Source organism: Archocentrus centrarchus, chromosome 11, assembly GCF_007364275.1.
Source record: "Archocentrus centrarchus isolate MPI-CPG fArcCen1 chromosome 11, fArcCen1, whole genome shotgun sequence".
Lineage (NCBI taxonomy): Eukaryota > Metazoa > Chordata > Actinopteri > Cichliformes > Cichlidae > Archocentrus > Archocentrus centrarchus.
The window spans coordinates 1,737,098-1,758,071 of NC_044356.1; the positions used below are offsets into that span (position 1 = coordinate 1,737,098).

General features: G+C 40.9%; 1 protein-coding gene across 1 annotated transcript; it reads left to right on the forward strand.

Annotated features, from left to right (window-relative positions):
* Positions 1-5,756: 5,756 nt before the first annotated feature.
* LOC115788727 (uncharacterized) lies at positions 5,757-20,450 on the forward strand. The gene is made up of 10 exons (XM_030741878.1): positions 5,757-5,827; positions 7,322-7,600; positions 8,969-9,217; positions 17,450-17,554; positions 17,736-17,798; positions 18,010-18,064; positions 18,741-18,809; positions 18,919-18,969; positions 19,162-19,230; positions 20,161-20,450. Exons 1-7 carry the CDS (start codon positions 5,767-5,769, stop codon positions 18,757-18,759), a joined length of 831 nt encoding a protein of 276 aa, XP_030597738.1. The 5' UTR covers positions 5,757-5,766; the 3' UTR covers positions 18,760-18,809; positions 18,919-18,969; positions 19,162-19,230; positions 20,161-20,450.
* The last annotated feature ends 524 nt before the right edge of the window (positions 20,451-20,974 follow it).

Consider the following 20,974-nt stretch of genomic DNA (forward strand, 5'->3'; position numbering starts at 1 on the left):
GATATACTTCAGATTATATGTGCTTCCTTTCAGCGATGTCTGCACAAGATCATGAGGAAACCAACTCCAGTTCCTGGTTTGGGGTCAGGAGACAAACACAATCTTTACTTTTAAGAATGTGTGTCAAGCTTTCATTTTTGATAAAACTTATAGTTGAGGCTGGATCAGGTGACCCTGAATGTCCTGCTACAGGCTCAGGCTGCTGGGGGACTTCCGAGGGTGCTTTTATATAAAGGTACCAAAACCACTCCTAACAGAGAAGCATTACAGAAGCATTACTTTCTGCCATATGCAAACAATGCTGCTTCAGTATAATTACAGTGTTTTGTGTGAAGAAACTCAAACTGGACTAAAAGTCTGCAGCTTCCTCCGAATGTTGTTTTAACAATGTGAATTTGTTAAGAGTACAGTTGTTAAAACTGTTAAAAGCCTCTTATGTAAGGACCATGACCCTAGATGTTTTTTGTGTTGATGGATTTTTGCTGAACTCCTGTGTTTCTAGATCCTTATTATTTTTCTCTCTTTCAGTTACTTCATGTTTTATTTTGAAGGTTAATTTTCCACCTGGGTGTCATATAATGACATTTTGTCATATTCTGTGCCAAACACAAAGGTTAACCGGGGGCGTGAACAGGAGTCACACTGCCACACAAACATGGTAAACAGACTGGTTCTTTTATTGCACTTTTCTACTCAAGCACTTTATGCAACCATTCCCACCAGCTTTTCTAAGTGATTTCTGTGTCACATCCATACTCCAATGAGAGCATCAGAGGGCAACTTGGGGTTCTGTATCTTGCCCAAGGATACTTTGGCATGCAGACCCGAATAGCCAGGGATCAAACCACCAACCTTCCAATTAATAAGTGACCTGCTCTACTTTCTGAGCTACAGCCACTCACCAGCAGTGCCCGTGGTTGTGTATTGCTTATGAGAAGTATGCCAGGAATTCAGACACAAGAAGACTCTAATCAGTTTTCAAGATAAAAGGCCTGGCACAACTTACCATCACACACCTGGTGTATTCCCAATCTGTAAGACCCATGAGGGAGCAGGTGGTTCTCAATCCAGAGGAAAAGTAAAAGTACTGCACAAGATGTCCTCTGGTGAGGGTGTGAGATGCACCTGGTTAATATACACTGCCTGGCCAAAAAAAAAGGTCACACATTAATATTTTGTTGGACCACCTTTAGTTTTGATTACGGCATGCATTCACTGTGGCATTAATCTTTCACCAAGATCTTGCAGTGATGATGGCAGATTCTGACCACTGTGCAAAGTCTCAGTGGGGTTGAGGTCTGGATTCTGTGGAGGCCAATCCATGTGTGAAAATGATGTCTCATGCTCCCAGAACCACTCTTTCACAATTCGAGCCCGATGAATCCTGGTATTGTCATCTTGGAATATGCCCATTGATGGAATAACCTGGTCATTCAGTATATTCAGGTAGTCAGCTGACCTCATTCTTTGACCACATAATGTTGCTGAACCTAGACCTGACCAACTGCAGCAACCCCAGATCATAATCCAGGTGGTGACTTTTTATTTTATGCCAGGTGGTGTATTAGTGAGACATCTCTGTCACTTCCAACTCATTTTTCAGTGAAAGGCTCACAGGAGCCACTGCTTTTCATACAAGAGTCTCCTGCAAGTGTATTTACCACAACCTTTCTCTGAACCCAAACAAACCAGTGAGTGAAGGCAGATGTAAAACACAAGTGGAAAAAAATGGGAGGTGTAAAACACAAAGGTCCAAATGGAATTTGAACTTCATGGTTGATAAACATACAACTTGAGACACCCCCAGCCTCCTCAGGCAGACTTTGTATGTCAGTAAAATGAAGCCGTTGTCTCATAGTGGCCGATATTCCTGCTGTTGGGGCATCAAAGCAACAGTGCCAAATGATGCAGATTTGTGTTGCATAATCTTGAGACGCAGGCAGCATCTGACAAAACAGTATTGTAGGTCCCAGGATGACAATACACTGCAAGAAACTACCTTCCTAATTAAAAGAGGAAGTACAGGGGGACATGGGAGGAAATGGAGGCACCACAAACAAATGTACAATAACCAAACATTACTAGGAACACGGCACTCTGCCTTTTAGAGTCTAACAAAATCCAGCAACAAAGTTTCTACTGAGCCTGCTGCTTATGTTGAAGGAAATGACTGATCTGCCCACTGATAGCTGAGCAGTGGAAACAGAGATGGGAGACCAGTTTCCAGGTGGGCATGTGAGTGTGAGACTGATGAAGTGTTTCAGCTAAACTCTCAGTTTCCTCATCAGCAGCTGAATACTGAAGTGGTCTAAGGGGCTCGACACACGGGGAGCAACGTCGCTCGCTCTCCATTCATTTCCTATGGAGCTTGTGCGATGAGGCGACAATCGCTTGCCCTCCTCCAGCTAAGCGACCGGCGACATTCGTGCATGTGAAATTTCGAGCTCGTACACGTAGACGTGCACACGCGACCAGGCGACGCGACACAACAAAGTTGGAAAATGTTCTACTTTTGTCGCTGTCGCGTGGCACTAAACCAATCAGCAAGAGTTTCATTGACTGACCAATGAGCGAAGAGTATGCTACACACTGCAGTCTGCAACCACTTTCAGCAGGAAGGAAAGCATCGTTTTAGCTGTGTTTGACTTTCCTATATTATATGACACTTCACGCAGTGATTATCGAGTTAAACATAAAAGGCAGCCATATGAGAACGTGTTGGTGCAAGACTAACGTTAAACAGACGGATAGAGAGGACTTTTGTGCTAATATAGGATGAACGCGAGGTTGTCTTTTTCTTTTGTAGAGGAGACTTAACAGCAAGATTTCTGTCAGTTCCAATAAAATCTTCAGACTCCTCATCTTTATTGCCGTGTCTGACATGGACTGCTTTGAAAATGTCTAAATCCCTCCAGTTTCATAACCAATCACATTTCTTGGAGACGAGTGACGTAAGAGCGCGATTCGCAAAGCTGCCGTCGCTATCGCGTCCCGTGTGTTCGGTTTCACCCCAGTGGCGATGCGACCCATTCGTCGCTGTCGTTTGTCGCTCCCCGTGTGTCGAGCCCATAAGTCTCCTTCGGCCCCTCAGCCCTTTTATTTTGGCATGCAGCAGGATGAGATGGCTGCTTTTCCAACACACAGACATGTAACCACACAGACTGAAAAACACAAACTCGGGTTTCATTTTCAGCACCTGAAACTTGAGGTCGGGCAAACTCTTTTCTTTTGTGGTGTAACGAGGAAATTATTGGGTTTTTTATTTGCTTGTTTGTTTTTCTCTCTGGCTGCAGCTCTGATGAAAAGTTTCTAGCTAACTACACTTTGCTTCCTCATCATGTGTCATCATTTTTTAATCTTTGCTGTATGTCTGTGCAGACAGCTATGAAGAAATCTTTGTGTTGAAACTACTGACATCTTTATTTAGTCTGAAACTCAGTGGCAGCTCTATTTTCTCTTATTTCTTCTTCTGTAACACTGGTCAGCTCACTTTCCGTTTGTACTGGTTGAGTTTATCTGTTACATGCTGTCAAGTAATTTATTGTGTTGTGCTACATTTCCCCCTTTTCCTTTATGCTTGTGTTTATTATCTAGCCTGACTTCCTTTAATTCATCTCCAATGCATGCAAACGCATCTGGTAGTTTTGAACTTTCATTTTCAGACAGGTCACAGTTAGCCTAAAGTATTAAGTTTCATTTTTTATTTTTATATTATTATAAAGACAACTTTGATTACCATTTGTTGTTGGGGTGGTGCAGTGGTTAGTACTGCTGCCTCACAGCAAGAAGGTCCTGAGGTCAAATCCAGTCTGGGGCCTTTCTGTGTGGAGTTATTCATGTTAGTTTAACTGACTGCAGGTCAGTTCTGTGTTGGCCCTGTGAAAGATCGACCTGTCTAGGGTTTTGCTGTTGTGTTTCTTTGTTGTTCCTGTCAGTGTGTGTGTAGCTGTGTGTGGTTTTACTCTGTTTCAGAGGCAGGATTCTCCTCTACTTGCTGGACTCTGTTGGTAATTAATTCACCCGTGTGTAACTGATTGTTTCCTGCCCTAAAGCTAAAGAAATCCCTCAGTTAGCCCTAGATTGTTGCACTGACTGTGGTAGTGTTGTTTGGTTCCTGTAGTCTGTGTGTTACTCAGTTTGTGTGGATTTGCTTACCTTGGCCTAACCGGGCTTTCCTCTGAGCAGTCTTTTCCTGTCTTGTGGAACTACAAGAGAGGTAATCTGAAGGTGAGAGAATTCAGTGGATGACCTACCCACCCCTCTGAAAATACTGCCTTCCCATATTACCTGTTTTTCCTCTGTGACTGTAATAAAACTGTTAAACTTTTTCTCCAGTGTCCTGCGTTTGAGTCCAGGTCTGAGTCTGAGCCTTGATTGTAACTTGCCTGCTGCCCTTTAACAGCTGGGATAGGTAGTTATCTGTGTTCACATGTCTTTTGTCCTGTCTTTGGAGTTTTAGAGCACTTCCACATGAGCTTCACTTTTCAGGCATCCATGGATCTGTGTCCATCTTTGATATACAGTCTCTGATTTGGGTCAAAAAAATGTTTGTTTTTTTGTTTTTTAAGGCCCTGGTTCATCGCTGTTTCCTCAAATATCTCATGGACAGAATACGAGGGCAGCAAAAAAATCATATTTCCCACCCATTTTTTTCTTTTTTGAAGGGGTTTGAAGGGGTTTTCTGAATTTAACTGACTGGTTTATAAACCATGTTGAGATGCCATAATGAGTGATAGACATTGGTCTCTCATTAAAACAATAATGTAACACTTTTATCCCCTCAATGAACTCTGAGCCACTGGAAGAAACGCAAACACTGACTAATTTGTGACCAAATATTTTCCACTTAATCAGCACCTCATTTGCTCATTTCCAGCTCTGTATTTTCATTCTTGAGCTCTACTGGAATAGCTTTGGGTGATTCACAGTTTAAAAGAATCCTAAATGAATCTATGTGTAAGCTCAGTAAGATGAACTCATGCTTCTGTATTCTTGATGCTGCACTACCCTTTTCATCACTTCTGCTTTCCCACGCTGGCACAGCCAGCTCTGTCTTCTTCATTCAGCAAACAGTCTCTGCTCCTGCCACCCTTAACCTTTAATTCTACTCTTCAGTCAATTTCTCCTTTTAAACCAACTTTCTTCTGATTGGCTGTCCTTTGCAAACAGTCATTTTGAGCTGTGGATAAGTGGGCAGCTCCACATCTCTGATTTTTAGTTTCTGATGCCCTTCCTGACACAACACTCTCGCCCACAAAGCGCATACAAAAAAAACCTTTGCATGCATACACAACGCCCATTCAATATTTAGAATGCTCCCCACCACAACTCCTGCACTTAGAGTGAGCTCACTTTCACCTGCTGTTGTCTTCCTCTGAGAAATGCACAGTACTATCTGATAATGTGAGAGCAAATATCTGACTGGGCCGTTTGGTTCTTGGTTTCCTTTGTAAGACCATCATTTTTAAAAGAACCTGGAAACAGAAACTGTCTTGTCCTCCTCCGTCTTTCACCTCCGATTAAATAATCTTATTGTATATGTGTGCATATGATTTCTAACAGCTGATAATATCATAACCATTTCAGAAGTTACAAATGCAATAATTGTTGAAACTGAAACATGTTCATACCCCAGACTGTAATACAAAAGAAAACAAAACCACAAAAAAGTTACTAATAGGAGGAAGAGCAGGCGTGTTCACAGAGACAGCTGAGTTCCTGTTCTCAGATCACACAGGAACCTTTCGCACACTCCCGCTGCTCAGGATGAAGGTGAACATCATCTGCTGCCTGTTAGCCTGTGTTCTGGGATGTAATGTCACTGCAGGTGAGAAACTTTAAGTTTAATCTCTGATTAACAATTTTTCTGTGGTGGCCACATACGCTTTCAAAAGACCATAAAATTTTAGTGCAAAGTCAAGTATGAGATCAAATCATGTGTCTGGCTGTTGGTGTGACTGCAGTGCAAATGTTTCATGATTTTTCTCAGTGACAGGAAATTTATATCATAAAATCTTCAGCCAGTTATTTTCCAGATTAAGTCATTTTTGATCATAAGAAAAGAAAAGAGTGGTTGCTTTGTGTGACCAACAGTCCAACCTTTGAGTTTCCAGCTGCGTGTAGATGTGACAAAGAAACCAGCATTTCCTGATTGAACCTCTGAGAAGCAGAGGTGGTAAAAGTACACACATTCTTTGGATACTCTGGAAAAAGCCGAAGTACTGGTTAAACGCAAGTAAAAGTGAAAAGTACAGGTTCAGAAATGTACACAGTAAGAAAGTAAAAGGTACCTCTTTGGATGAGCTATTTTTGTGCAAAGGACCTCATGCTATATTGATATAAGAAAATAATATTATTACATAGGAATAAAAACTATTTCAATCTAAATTCTAATGAATGTGCTCCACTTGAACACTCAATGTATGTAAAACAAAGAAAGAGATTTTTTTTAAAAAAGCTCTGTTTTCTGTGGGATTTGGCAGGTGTGTGAACCCTGAGATCAGTTGCAGGGGTGAAGTGTGGATACTGTGTGCCATAATAATTTCTGTTGTGAGCTCCAGTAGATTTTCTTTGTGTACAGGCTGGGATCAGCTGCTGCTGCTGCTCTGAGGTTTACTGCTCTCAGTGAAATGTTAGCAGATGTTTCATGAACGGTCTTGGCTGATTTCAGTTCCCTCACACTGACAGTACGCTGTTCTTACTGTCTTTATGCTGGACTGCATAGAGTTTGTAAAAAGGTGGAATTCAGTGGCTGAAGTTGAGCATCATCAGCTTAGATTCAAATTTATCCCTGCTGCCCTTTATGTCACCTAACTCTGACCAAGAACACCACAACACTTTAACCAGTGATGCATGAATTATATGGTTTTGGTTCTCTTTGTACGCTGTAAGCCCCGGTGATGGATACACCAACAGGATTGCCTTTTGTGTGTTACGTTTCCTTTCATTCAGGCATAAATTGGCTTGGTGTTTGAAGGCTCACAGTGACCTGAATTAATATCTTCCCTAACATGAAGCAGTGCTTCTCAAACTTTTTCCATCATGCTCCACTTCACAGGAAGAAATATTTTCACCTCACAACTCAAATCTGATCACTAAAACAGACATGTCTGTCAGATATCGGCTTGTTTTGTGATTTTTATTTCTATACAAAATCTTGGATGATTGTAAACATGGAAATTCTTTGAGACTTCACTGAGAATGATCATGTAGCAGCCAAAGTCTATGAAACACTGAGAAATAAAGTCATGTAATGTTAATGTGTGCTCGCTGCATCTGAATGTTTGTGGGATTCTGACTGAGATTTAATTTTGTTTTGCAGGTTTAACCCGTGAAGTATTTAAGGAGAAGGAAAATGCCATCCTGCCCTGTCCTCACTCTGTGAAGGGTAAAGTGCTGTGGAGCAGGGAGAGTGAAGGAAGGAAAGTTGACATACTTACAGCTGATGGTGACAGAAACGAAAAACACATTAATGATTCAGGCAAACGATACAATTCACAGGCGGACGGGTCACTGATCATCCTCAAAGCTTCTGTCTCAGACTCAGGAAGATACCTCTGTAACAATGAAGCAGCCGTGGAGCTGACAGTGATCCCATCAGGTAACATCAAACTTTATCAAAGTTAACCTGCTTTTCTCTCGCTTTAAAAATCGTGTCTTTCTGCTAAAATAAATAATACTGTTAAAAAATAATGTTTTTGACATTAATTACAATTGCTTTTGTCACATGAGCTTCCTGTTACTGTAGATTAGCTACTGTTTATCTACATACCACAGCAAATACTATAGTAGTAGCATACAACAGTATAAACAGCTCAATTACATTATTCATCAGTAGAACACTAAAAAAGCATCATCTGGATACAGTATTTATAAACTGTCCCAAGCTGTCTCAAAAATGATTCAGACTAAAGCCTTTTAGTGCTTTCCATGCAGCACATGTAATTTGGTTATTGCACAGTAATCGACTTTGTGTTTGTACGGTATGATTCTTATGTATAATAGCTGGTATCACAACCATGGTTAACAGATTTCTCTGTTAAGTCATGTAGCAGCTGTGTACTGTAACCAGGAGTGTCAAAAATATGTGGAACAAATGATAATGTTGGTACTCTTGACTGTGTTTGTGCTGTTGTTGATACCTTAGCTCTGCTATGCTTGAAACAGACGAATAGCAATAGATAGTGAAGTGAAATAGAGTGTCAGAAACAATCAAAACTGCCCGCTGCAGCACCCATCTGTTCTTCTCATTTTTTGATATTTCATGTTTTGTTTTGTTTTTATGTACTTCTTTTTTTGTGGTGAAACTCTGTCGCTTCCTTTCCTGTTGAAGCCCACTTTTAAACCAATAAGCATTTGAACTGCAAACAGCCACTGGGACACATGCTGTGAGGTTTTGAAGGATTTGATGCAAATGTGTTTCTGAAGCCTCTACATAGGATCAATACCCATAATCCATCTCTCCACATCGGCAAATAGCTTTGACACAAATCTGCTGACATAAAAAGTTTGACGCATCACCGACTTTTCCACACAAAATGATCAAGTGCAGCGTACTTCAGCCAGAGACAATATCAGACTGAAAGATTCTAAATATTCCAACAGCAACAGTGGCCTGAGCAAACAGCAGCACCAAAAATCATTCTTAACATGCCTGCCAGACATGAGTGATCCATCCATGCACCCATCTTTTTAACCACTTTGTTGCATTCAGAGAGCATTAGTTCAACAAACTGATCTAATCTTCTCTCTGTATTAGCTCCAGTACCTGCTGTGTAAAATGGACTTCCAGCAAATTAGGATCAAGAATAAAACTGTACTTGAGCATTCTCTGTATCACCAACGATGTTCAACATTATGCTTCAACATGAAATGTGACACATTTTTCCCTCAGCAGAGAATCTGTTTCTTACGTTTCATGTCAGGAAGCATCACTTTATATAATAAGTGTAATTTTTTTTATTCACAGGAACAATGATACACAGTGTTGAAGAGAGGAGCAACATCACTCTGAAATGTTCTCATGATGTTGGAGAATCAGGTGTTCGGAAATGGAGCAAAGACAATGCTGAAATACAACAAGAAAGTATTCGTGTTTCCACTGAGAACCAAACATTGATCATAAAAGCAGCTGAGCTTGCTGACACTGGCCTGTACTACTGTGATGGAAAACCAGCCGCTTATCTGAATGTGACCAAAGGAGGGAGATCTGACCAAGGTGAGAGATGCAAACCCAAAAAGCAATTCATAGGAAAACATTTCAGTGATGAAATGTTTTCCTATGAATTGTGTCCATTAAACATGAAGCATTAGTCAGCAGAGTGTAGCTTAGCATAGCTTAAAGACTGGAAACTGAGGGAACTGTTAGCCTGACTGTGACCACCAGCACGTCTTATGTCTCCAGTGTGGTTCACATAGAAAGACTGCCGCAGAAGAGGAATTGTGATTTTTCATCTATTTATTTTTGGGGGGCCTGCAAATTTTTTTTTTATCTTCAGCCTTTAATTAAAAACTGACTGGAACAGTGCTTTATGAAACAGCTTCATAAAAGAAAGGATTCAAAAACTAGTAGTTTGAAGTTTCTTCCTAGTTTAGCATTTAGTCACAAACCAGACTGCACCACTGGCTGTTTGATGGTCAAGTGCACACATTTGTGCACAAAAAAAGTATTTGGCTCACTGCATTTACTTCCATGTGACATGTTTTCTAGGGCATCCAACAAACAGAGTTGCAGAGGCCCCATTTTAATCTTTATTCAAAGAAACACTGCTTGCTGCCTTATACCTACCATGAGAGTGTTATCAGTGCTTCATTTAAAGGTGTACTCACATAAGCAACAGAGAGTATATTCCAAAATGTCAAAGTCCTCCTTAACAGATAAAAATATGATTAACTAACCAGAAGGTTTTGATACAAATTCTTTGTTTTTCTCTTTTTGTGTTAGTCTTCTCAAATGCAAAAGACTAAGTATCATCTCTTCCTTGTCTCAGCATTAGTGTGGAGGAGTCAGGCGTTTGTGTTCTCACACAGTTCAGTTCTATATGTGTAAAAAATATGTTAAAAAAAAGCTTATGAGGGGCGCTTGGGTGGCTTAGTGGTGAAGCCCGCGACCACATACACACGCCATGTTGCGGTGCGGGCAGTGCGGGTTTGCGTCCCGGCCCATTGCCAATTTGCCCGCATGCCTTCCCCAGTATCTTTCCCCCATTTCCTGTCTCTCTCCACTGTCGCAAAAAGCCGCTGTGGCCAAAAATGCAAAAAAAAAACAAAAACAATTTTTAGTTTAACCTTATATGATAAAATTTTACTTCTGTGCCATACTGATCCAATAGCAAGAAATACAACACGTCCCTCAAAGAAACAAAAGATAGGCCAAATAAGTCACCAACAAACTCCATTAAAAACAAATGCCCTCAAATTGTATTTACTGTACAAGAAAACTGCTGAAATTAAATTGTTTTATTGACAAAAATTCAAAACATAATCAGAAAATGCTTCAACCACAGGAAATGCTGTCCTTTTGTTTCAGTCAAAAAGGTGCAGCAGAGGAAACCAGGCCAGGTTTAACTCTGGGGTCATATGGCATCTGTTACTATAATAGAAGTTGTAGGCATGCAAGTGGTTTGAGGTTGTGAGTAAGCTACTGATGATTAATGGGGACAGATTCTGAATTTGGGTTATTGGTCATTTTTAGACATCCACAAAAAGTACACACAGTTATGGACATCTACAAAAAGAGAGATCATTCACTGCTCTGTAGAGAAACAGTTTGTGTGCAAGCAAATTTAACCTTCTGTCAGAATTTATGTCCATCAACATAACAAAGAGCTAAACAGGCTGAACACATGACAGCTGTGGTGTCTGTACTGCTCTGCTAAACTATATATGCATATATGGTCTCTTTGTCTTAGGCTTTATTAATTTGTGTAAAATAAGTAACATGAGCTTGAGCATGAAGGCTTGGCCTCAGCTCAAAGAAAGAAGAATGCAGAGGGCCTCTTGCAGATCTCTGGCCCTCCATAAAAGGGAATGACCTTACATACATGCAGGAAACAAGCTATACCTGGTTCTCCATAAAATGCTATATGTGGTACAAGGTCAAGGGTCAAGAATGTGGGTGCTGACTATATAACTCTTGCAAGTCCCTTTGTCTCATGAGCTAGGGCGATTAGAGACTTACCCTCTCCCAGGTCGCAAAGGAAAGCGCCTGTTTTGACACTGTCTGTTTCTTTGCAATAAACTTTTGTATATATGCATTAAGACATTTGTCAGCTAGGATTTTTTCCCAAGAACACATTACTGAATACACCTTACAGCAAAGGACAAAAGAGAGTCTGATTACAGTGGCACAGGAGGGTAACAAGACACAGCTGAACCTAATCTAAACAATGAGACAGGAGGAAGTAAAACTCAGAAGACAACACAAGAGAACCAAAATTAGAAAACCCAGTCGAACAGTCGAAACAACCCCCTATGAGCAAGCACTGTGGGACAGTGGGAAGGAAAATCCCCTTTTAACAGGAAGAAACCTCCAGCAGAACCAGGCTCAGGGAGGGGCAGTCATCTGCCGTAGAGGGCAGACTGGATGTTTTTAATTTTAGAAATATTGCACAAATGCAAAAAACACATTTCAAAACATTTCCTTAATATGTGCATTAAAGGACATATCCTGGTCAAAAATGACTCAGAGATTCCTCACAGTGTCACTGGAGGCCAAAGTAATGCCATCCAGAGAAAGTGTCTGGCTAGACACCATGTTTCTAAGATTTGTAGGGTAAAATAAAATAACTTCAGTTTTATCTGAATTTAGAACCAGGAAATTAGAGGTCATCCAGGCCTTTATGTCTTTAAGCTTAACATAAAAATATGTCTGTAAGATGGTTATAAATCATTTTTTCTCTCCATCCATCCATTTTTTCCCACTTATCCGGGGCCGGGTCACGCGGGCAGCAGCCTAAACAAAGAAGCCCAAACCTCCCTCTCCCCAGCCACCTCCACCAGCTCATTTAGGGGGACCCAAAGGCATTCCCGGGCCAGCCAAGAGATATAATCTCTCCAGCATGTCCTGGGTCTGCCCCAGCCTCCCAGTATAACATGCCTGGAACATCTCACCCAAGAGGCCCCCAGTATGCATCCTAGTTAGATGCCTGAACCACCTCAACTGGCTCCTTTTGATGTAGAGGAGCAGCAGCCAAATGACTTTGCTACTCACCCTATCTTTAAGAGAGAGGTCAGCCACCCTTTGCAGGAAACTCATTTCTACTAATTTCTTCTTCGCAATCTCATTCTTTTGGTTACTATCCAAAGTTAATGACCATAGGTGAGGGCAGGGACATAGATTGACCAGTAAATAAACAGCTTTGCTTTCACACTCAGCTCCCTCTTTAACATGGCAGGCTGATCCAGCGTCCACATCACTGCAGACGTAGCCCCAGCTCCAATCCGTCTGCTTAAACATCAATGCAATTTTAAACTAAAATCACGTTGTTCCTCTTGAATCTGGGGTTTGACTAAGGGACAGACCCTCTGTTCCAGCACCCTGGCATAGACCTTACAGGGGAGGCTGAGGAGTGTGTTCCCCTGGTAGTTGGAGCACATCCTCTGGTCTCCCTTCTTAAAGATGGGGAACACCACCCCGGTCTGCCAATCCAGTGGCACAGCCCCAGGTCTCCACGTGATATTGCAGAGGTGTGTCAACCAATACAACCCTACAACATCCAGAGCCTTCAAGAACTCAGGGTGAATCTCATTCACCCCAGGGGCCCTGCTACCACGGAGTTGTTTAACCACCTCACTGACCTCACCCCCAGTGAAGGGCGAGTCATCCCTCTCATCCCCAGACTCTGCTTCCACTACAGAAGGCGTGTCAGTGGGATTAAGGAGGTCCTTGAAGTATTCCTTCTGCTGCCTGACAATGGCCTCAGTTGAAGTCAGCAGCATCCCATCCGCACTATTGACTGTGTGAGTAGAGGACCACTTTCCTCTCCTGAGTCGGCTGAAGGTTTGCCAGAATCGCTTCGAGGCCATCTGAAAGTCTTTTTCCATGGCCCCATCGAACTCCTCCCACAGGCACCAACCACCTTGCAGCCACAGCCCTGAGCAGCATCCTCAACAATGGAGGTGCGGAACATGGTCCATTCGGACTCAGTATCCTCAGCCTCCCTTGGAATGCTGTTGAAGTTCTGCCGGAGATAGGAGTTGAAGATCTTTTGGGCTGGGGCCTCTGCCAGGCATTTCCAGTGCACCCTCACAATACATTTAGGTGCACCAGGTCTGTCCAGCATCCTCCCCCACCACTTGATCCAACTCACCACCAGGTGGTGATCAGTTATCAGCTGACAGCTCAGCTCCTCTCTTTACCAGAGTGTCCAGAACATACAGCCACAGATCTGATGATACGATTACAAAATCTATCATCAACCTGCAACCTAGGGTGTCCTGGTGCCACGTGCACTTATGGACATCCTTATGTTTGAACATTGTGTTATAGACAAACTGTGGTTTGCACAGAAGTCCAATAACAAAATACCATTTGGGTTCAGATCAGGCAGGCCGTTCCTCCCAATCATGCCCCTCCAGGTCTCACTGTCATTGGCCACGTGAGTGTTGTAGTCTCCCAGCAGGACGATGGAGTCACCGGATGGAGCACACCACCCAGTGACTCCAAGAAGGGTGGATACTCATTTGGCGCAAAAGCACAAGCAACAGTCAGGACCCATTCAAGGCCTGAAGGCGCAGGGAAACGACCATCTCATCTACTACAGTCACCTACTGTTGAAAACTCCAATGTACAGGCAGCAAGCTAGGAGGATTAAAGAATACCCACCTCAGCTCTCCAAGGGCAACTTCAGACTGGAACAGAGTCCAGCCCCTCTCCAAGAGACTGGTTCCAGAGCCCAGGCCATGCGTTGAGGTGAGCCCGACTACACTACGACACCTCCTGTGGGTGGTGCGCTTACAGGGAGACGGGCCCATGTCTTCTCTTTGGGTTGTGTCCAGCGGGACACCATGGGTTGGTGTCTAGGCATCAGATGCACTCACTTGAGCTCCCTCCCCAGGCATGGCTCCAGGGTGGGGCCCCGGTAACCCTATCCCGGGCAGGGTAAACAGTTCCCTTAGTGACACTTCCATAGGGGTGTTTGGAATAGTCCCTCACCCAGGAACAATTTTCCTTGGAAGATCCTACCAGGGGGACAAGCTCCCAGACAACATAGCTCCTGGGATCCCTGGGACACACAAACTCCTCCACCACAATAAAGTGGCAATTCACAGAGGAAACCAGGGCTCTATGTCTTTAAGCTCAACATGAACATATGTCTGTGAGATGGTTATAAATAAATTTTCTCTAATGGTTATAATTTTATTTATGAAGTAAATCACAAAGTCGTAAAAGAATACTTTGAGTTATACCAAGGAGATAGGTATTCCTGATTTGAGACGTTTTTTTTCAGAGTAGCAAAAGTATCCAGAGTTGTATGCAGTGAGAATGTAAAACTACTGATGAGATAATCAACCTCAATGGGTTCAGAGTTTAGGTAGCTGTGTTGGCACATGGCACTGAAAAGCATAATAATGAAGAAATTATATCCTTGAACTTAGTTACAACACTTTCAGAAAGGCTTCTACTGTAATAAAATTTATTCCCCACTGCTGTGTAATCTATTAAAGTAAATGTAAATGTTACTAAGAAATGATCAGACAGGAGGGGCCTTTCAGGGAATACTGTTAAGTCTTCAGTTTCTATGCCATAGGTCAGGACAAGATCCAGAGTATGATTAAAGTGGTGGGTGGGCTACATTACATTTTGAGAGATGCCAATTGAATCAAATAATAGATTAAATGCAGTGTTGAGGCTGTCATTTTAAATATCTACATGGATGTTAAAATCACCCACTATAATTATTTTATCTGAACTGAGCACTAAATCAGATAAAAAATCTGAGAAAGACAGAAATGCTGAGTAAAGACCAGGTGGGTGATAGATAACAACAAATAAAAGAGGTTTTTGAATTTTCCAATTAGGGTGGACAAGGCTAAGAGTCAGAGTCTTAAATTAATTAAAACTCTGTCTGGGTCTTTGATTAATTAATAAGCTGGAAGTGAAGATTGCTGCTACTCCTCCTCCTCGACCTGTGCTTCGAGCATTCTGACACTTACTGTGACTCAGGGGTGTTCCTTCATTTAAACTAACATATTCATCCTGCTGTAACCAGGTTTCTGTAAGGCAGAAAAAAATCAATATGTTGATCAATTATTAAATCATTTACTAACAGGGACTTGGAAGAGAGAGACCTAATGTTTAATAATCCAGATTTAATTGTTTTATTGTTTGGTGCTGTTGAGTTGTGTTTTCCTTTTGAATGTAATGCTTAAGTGTCATGGTCCTGGGCCGTCTGTCCAGCGTTTTATGTTTAGGTCTGTCTTCCCTGAGTTTTGTTATTTTTCAGTTGTTTTGATACGTCCCTGTCTCCCCTGCTCCATGGTCTTGTCATGATGTCTTAACCCTGACCTCCTGTGTTTTCATGTTGAGTTTATTCCTAGTGTTGTGACTAGTCTGTGTCTCTGCCCCGTGTCTGTGTGCCAGTCGCCTGTATGTAGTCTGCGTGCACCTTGGTTAGTGACTTCCTGTATTATTTTGACAGTCGTGTGTTCCCTGTGCTTTGTGTTTAGTTTTGCTTCCCGTTGTTAGTTTAATTTGCTTCACCTGTTGCTCCCTGCTGTTTCCTCTTGCCCTGATCAGCCCTTCTGTGTATTTAAGTCCTGCGTTTTCTCTGCCTGTTGTCGAGTCGTTGATGTTTCTGTTTCGGTGTTCCCTTGCGGTGTGTCTCTCTGCTCCTCCTCGGGTTTTGGTTTAGCTTTTCCCAATACAGGTTTGTTTTTGTCTTCTGTTACATCCCAATAAATCACTTTAAGTCCACCCTCTCCCGAGTCCTGCGTTTTGGGGGCTACCCGCTCCAGCCACACAGCTAACCATGACACTTAAGTAATTTTTTGATGGTTTTGGGTTTGTTTTTTGGTGGTCTGGGATCAGGCAGTGTTTTCATGAATATGGAGTTTTGGGGGGATGGCAGGAGGAGAGAAGCTGCAGAGAGGCATGTGAGACTGCACCTCTGTTGGCTGAAGCAGGGTGGCCTAGGTGCAGCTGTGCTGACTTCTTTTTATCATTGTGTGGAGGAGAGCGTCCTGACATCTTCTGTAATTGTCTGGTATGGCAGCTTCTCTGAGGCCACCAAGAAGGCACCGCAAAGAGTGGTTAATATGCCTAAAAATTCCAATTAGTCTGTCTATATAACACAGTGGACAGTTCTCATACCTGGCTATAAATGCAATATGTTTATGGATCAGTGAACTCATAAAGAGCCAGCCCTAAAGACAGTCTTTTACAGGAAAGCACTGGTGAGTTTATTCATCTGTGGCCATAATTTGTAATTTGACCAAATACAGTATCCAATCATGGTTTACAAATCCAAAAATATCATGCAAAATTCTTTATTTCTTTAGTCTTAAGTTTTAGATATTCTATTTTTTATGTGGAATTTATGGATATATTCATATATATAAACATTTAGTTCTGTCAGTCTTTTAAATGTTAATTTTTATGTAGCTATATTCTCTATTGTATACTCAAGGTGTGATGACAACCAGAACAACAACAACAACTACAACAACAACAACAACAACAAGACCATCAACTACTTCTACTCAACAATCAGCAGTAACCTCTACTTCAACAACTGATCCCTCATTAGGTATAAGTCCCACCAAGAATCTCAGGCACGAGTGCAGTTTAACTGATATACAGTGATCCCTCATCGCAGGGGTTACATTCCAGAGACCCCCAGTGATAGGTGAAAATCTGCGAATTAGCAGCATTATATTTATTATATACTTATTTGATTATTTATCTAGTTTTTAATGCTTTATAAGCCTTTCCCACACTCTTATAAACCTATCTCTTACTACACTTGAATGATGAAGATGATGAATTATGTAGCTGTGCAGTACTGATGGCGATGAAGGTGGTGCAATATCTTCAGCCTCGGCCGGTACTTCTATTTCCACTAAAGATGTAGGCATAACTTATCTCGTCATCCGAGCGATGAACATAGTTATGGGGTGTTACAGAAATACCTATATAAATACCTATCCTGAAATATAGTGAAAACTGCGTGAAACAGAACTAGTAATGCTTTTTTTTTTTTTTTTTAAATATGTGATACAGTGAAACCGCAATAAGTGAACCACAGTATATTGTGGGACGACTGTAAATAATTCTCATTCACATGTACACAAGATTAAAATATTATCCAACTCTAGATGACAGTTATGATTGAGGTATGTGTGATACCTCAAAACAAACTCAGCTGTCCTGAATTACATTTTAAAATATTTGTTAATTTAATAAATATTACACCCTGTTAATCATTCTTACTTTGTCCTGTGTTTTCAGAAAACAAACGTGATCTTCTGTTAGGAATTGGTGTCCTTGTTCTCATCCTCATCATCCTCATCATCATCATCTACATTACTTGGAGATGCAGGTCTAACAGGCGAGGTGAGTGAAGTAAAAGGTGAATCTGAACGAGACCGTGCTGTGGTTTAGGTTATTTGTTCATTTGTTTCGACACTTTGTTTCAGCTTCAGCGATGGTCCTGTTTAGTTTCAGTCAGAGGTTCTCTAAATTTGCCATCAAAGCAGGAATTATGTGAGTCTTACTAACAGTGATCTGTTCACAGGAAATGACAAACAGGGCCACGTCTATGAGGAGATAGCAGCTGCAGAACTTAAAGTTATAAATGGTGAGAAATGAGGAACAAAGCTCCTTCTTCCTGCTGTGGATGAGACTGATCTGCATACATTCATATGCCGTGTTACAGAGTTACACCACTGAACAGGTTCACTATAGCTGCTTGTAGTGTCCAGTGGGTAGATATTAGTGATCAATCCAATAACAGAGCAAGAGCAAAATCTGATGAGATTATTTCCTGCTAATAGTTTGAATTCATTCAGCGTTCTTTCTCAGGATCTGGACTCAGATCTGCAGACTGCGTGACAGACCTTCCAGGTAAATGAGAGTATCTGGGTGTTTTTTATGCTGACACACTGAATGAATGAGCCACCCTTGGTTGTTTAAGTACTTTAAATGAGGATAAGTCTTCAAACAGTGACCACAGTGAAATTCCATACAGTGAAGAAATTAAAACCTGGAGAAAATTAGCAGATCGTGAATGCTTTCAGAGATAATTTTACTAGATCGTCTTTTGTTTGTTTGGTAATTTAGCCTGGTGTATGGGTTGTTTATGACTACTCAGAGAGATAACCATCTTTGAGTTTTATATTAATCAAACTAAACTCACAATTCACAATACCCGACAACATCATTATTCACTTCTCAGTCTATAAGTGCTGGCATTGCAGTGGAGCATATCAGCCAAAGTTTAGCTTTCAAAATCCACTTTTCTTTGGTTGTGGGGAAGCAACCAGACAAACTACTGTCACCACAGCCGTGAGATGCTATCGTAGCATCTCACGGCTGTGGTGACAGAGTTTTAAAATATGAAAGAAACTCTGAAAAACAAAGTTGGCAGGTGTGATGTAAGCAGCTGAGCTCCAGGTGTGCCCACACTGATGTCTCTAGCTTTCTGAAGCAAGTTCAAAAAAATCTAACTGGGTGCTAAAATGTGCCATATCAAAATGATATAAAAAGCTTACTGAGACTTTTTTGTTGAATGTTTTGACAGGCACATCAGACCAAAATGATGTCACATACGCGACCATCCCTGATGTGCCTCAGACTGGAAATAAGAGCGGTAAAACCTGAGCTGCAGCAGACCTTCACAGTCACAGAATTTAACCCAAAGTTCTGCTGATATTGCCTCTGCATTAATACTCTATTGAATCAAAATATTTCTTTTACAGGTTCTCCCTATTCCTTGATTGTTTCCCCTTTTCATGCTGGAAATAATAAAGGTAACTTGAATTATTAACATTGTACTAAAAGTGCAACACAAGTTGTTTCTGGATAATATAAAACATGGTGTAAATATCTGTACCCTGTATGATGGAAAGAAAAAAGCAAAAATGTTGACTTGGTGTGTTCAGTAGCTTAAAAAAAACTGAAAGTTGGATCTGATGAAGACTGTATATTGAATGTTTTGACAGGTGTATCAAACCAAAATGATCCCACGTATGCGACCATCCCCGATCTGCCACTGACTGGAAACAAGAGCGGTAATGCTTCAGCTACCAGCTTCTCCTTTATTAAAATTAGTTGAAATACTGAAAATGGTCAGCTTCAGTGTGTCTGCAGAGGCAGTGCGGCCCCACCTTTGGTTTATGGAGGTTGGTTTTGAGTTATATTCACACTCCCCTCCAAAAGTATTGGAACCGTGAGGCCGGTCTCTTTATTTTTGCTGTAGACTTAAAACATGAATATGAGGAAAAAAGGTCAACATCTCAGCATTCATTTCCAGGTATTTACATCTGGATCTGAATCACAGTTCAGAAGAAGCCATCTGAAGCTTCCCATTTTTCTTGTACCAAGAAAATGTATACACAGTTTAAAGGAACATTTCAAAGAAAATGTAAATGAATATTTTATTTAATAGTTTGTTAAACTTTTCAAAATTGCAAATTAATGAGCTTAATTTTTTTTTTTATTTCTGTAGGCGTGAATCTGAGAGTATTTGGATAGTTTTAAGTTCATCTGAAGTGAATAATCAGACTCAGAATATTTAATGTTTTTGAAGTACTTGTTTAATGAACTTTTCTTGGTTTAAATAATGCAGGGCTCTTACCTGACACAGTGAGCACAGGTGGGCTGCAGTAATGTTAATGATGATGATCTGTTGCTCTCTTTCTAATGCATTATTTAATTGTTTATTATTTGGTTGATCCACTGTTTATTAATTGATTTACTGGAGTTTACCTTTAAACATTTGTCCTTTATTCACTGAGTAAAAATAATCCCTAACAATGAGCACGTAATTTTACATGATCTAATTCTACATACGCCAAAGTTTTTTTTTTACTCTTTACTCCTCCATTCACACAACTAGTTCAGATTTACGATAGTTGTAATTTTCACTTACATCACGCAGTAAATAATAAAAATTTGGTGATTCTGATCTTTGGGGGGATTTTTTTTTTCTTGATCCACAGGTTCATCCCAGCCGACTGACCACACGTATTTCTTACTGGAGAAACCCAAATTTACAAGAAGCAATCCCAGCCAGTAAAGTTTGATCTGAGCTTTTTGCTGCTGTTAGGCACCATCTCACTTTGGAAAAGGTGATTATTGGAAAATATTGTATATACTGTATATGTTGTCAGCTTTTTTGTGTCATTCTGAAAAGACAACAGCTCAAAAAGTTTTGAATGAAATCTGATCAGAATCTGTGGGGTGTAGAGGTCAAAGGTCATGTTTACAGTCTATTAAAATCTGGCTTACATCCACCAAGGTCTCCAAAGTCAACTTCAAGATTTATTTGTCCAAAATGGGGGGGGGGGGGGGGGGGGGCTTGTGATCAGGAATGTTTTCACTTCATGTTTGTTTCAAAACATTTCAATGAATTTTACTAAATAATGCAATGAATCACACACATTTACTCAAAATTATGTCATTATGTCAAAATGGATTTCAACAGGGAAAATAAATACAACCCTGCACTTTTACTGCACTACAAACTTCTTAAAGTACATTTAAAGAGAGCAAAGAGAACAAAATGAATATGTACAAAATGCAATATTAAAAAGGAAATATTGCCCAGAGGGGGCGCTGCCTTGGTGGAGGTGCTTAATAATAATGAAAATGAAGGAAATAAAAACTTGCCTTTTAAAGTTTTGGTAGAAAGTCTGTTTCCACAGTTTAGTCATGACATTTATAGTTTTATTGTCTGCAGGAGAATTATGCAACAGAGGTTTAACTTAAAGGTAGAAAACAGCTTTTTAAACCCAACAGATCAATTTCTAGATT

Excerpts from the sequence above, each read along its gene's own strand:
- LOC115788727 (XM_030741878.1), top strand. The coding sequence starts at position 5,767 with ATGAAGGTGAACATCATCTGCTGCCTGTTAGCCTGTGTTCTGGGATGT. Across the intron at positions 5,828-7,321 it reads GGGATGTAATGTCACTGCAG|GTTTAACCCGTGAAGTATTT; the intron begins GTGAGAAACTTT and ends TTTGTTTTGCAG. Across the intron at positions 17,555-17,735 it reads ATGCAGGTCTAACAGGCGAG|GAAATGACAAACAGGGCCAC; the intron begins GTGAGTGAAGTA and ends ATCTGTTCACAG.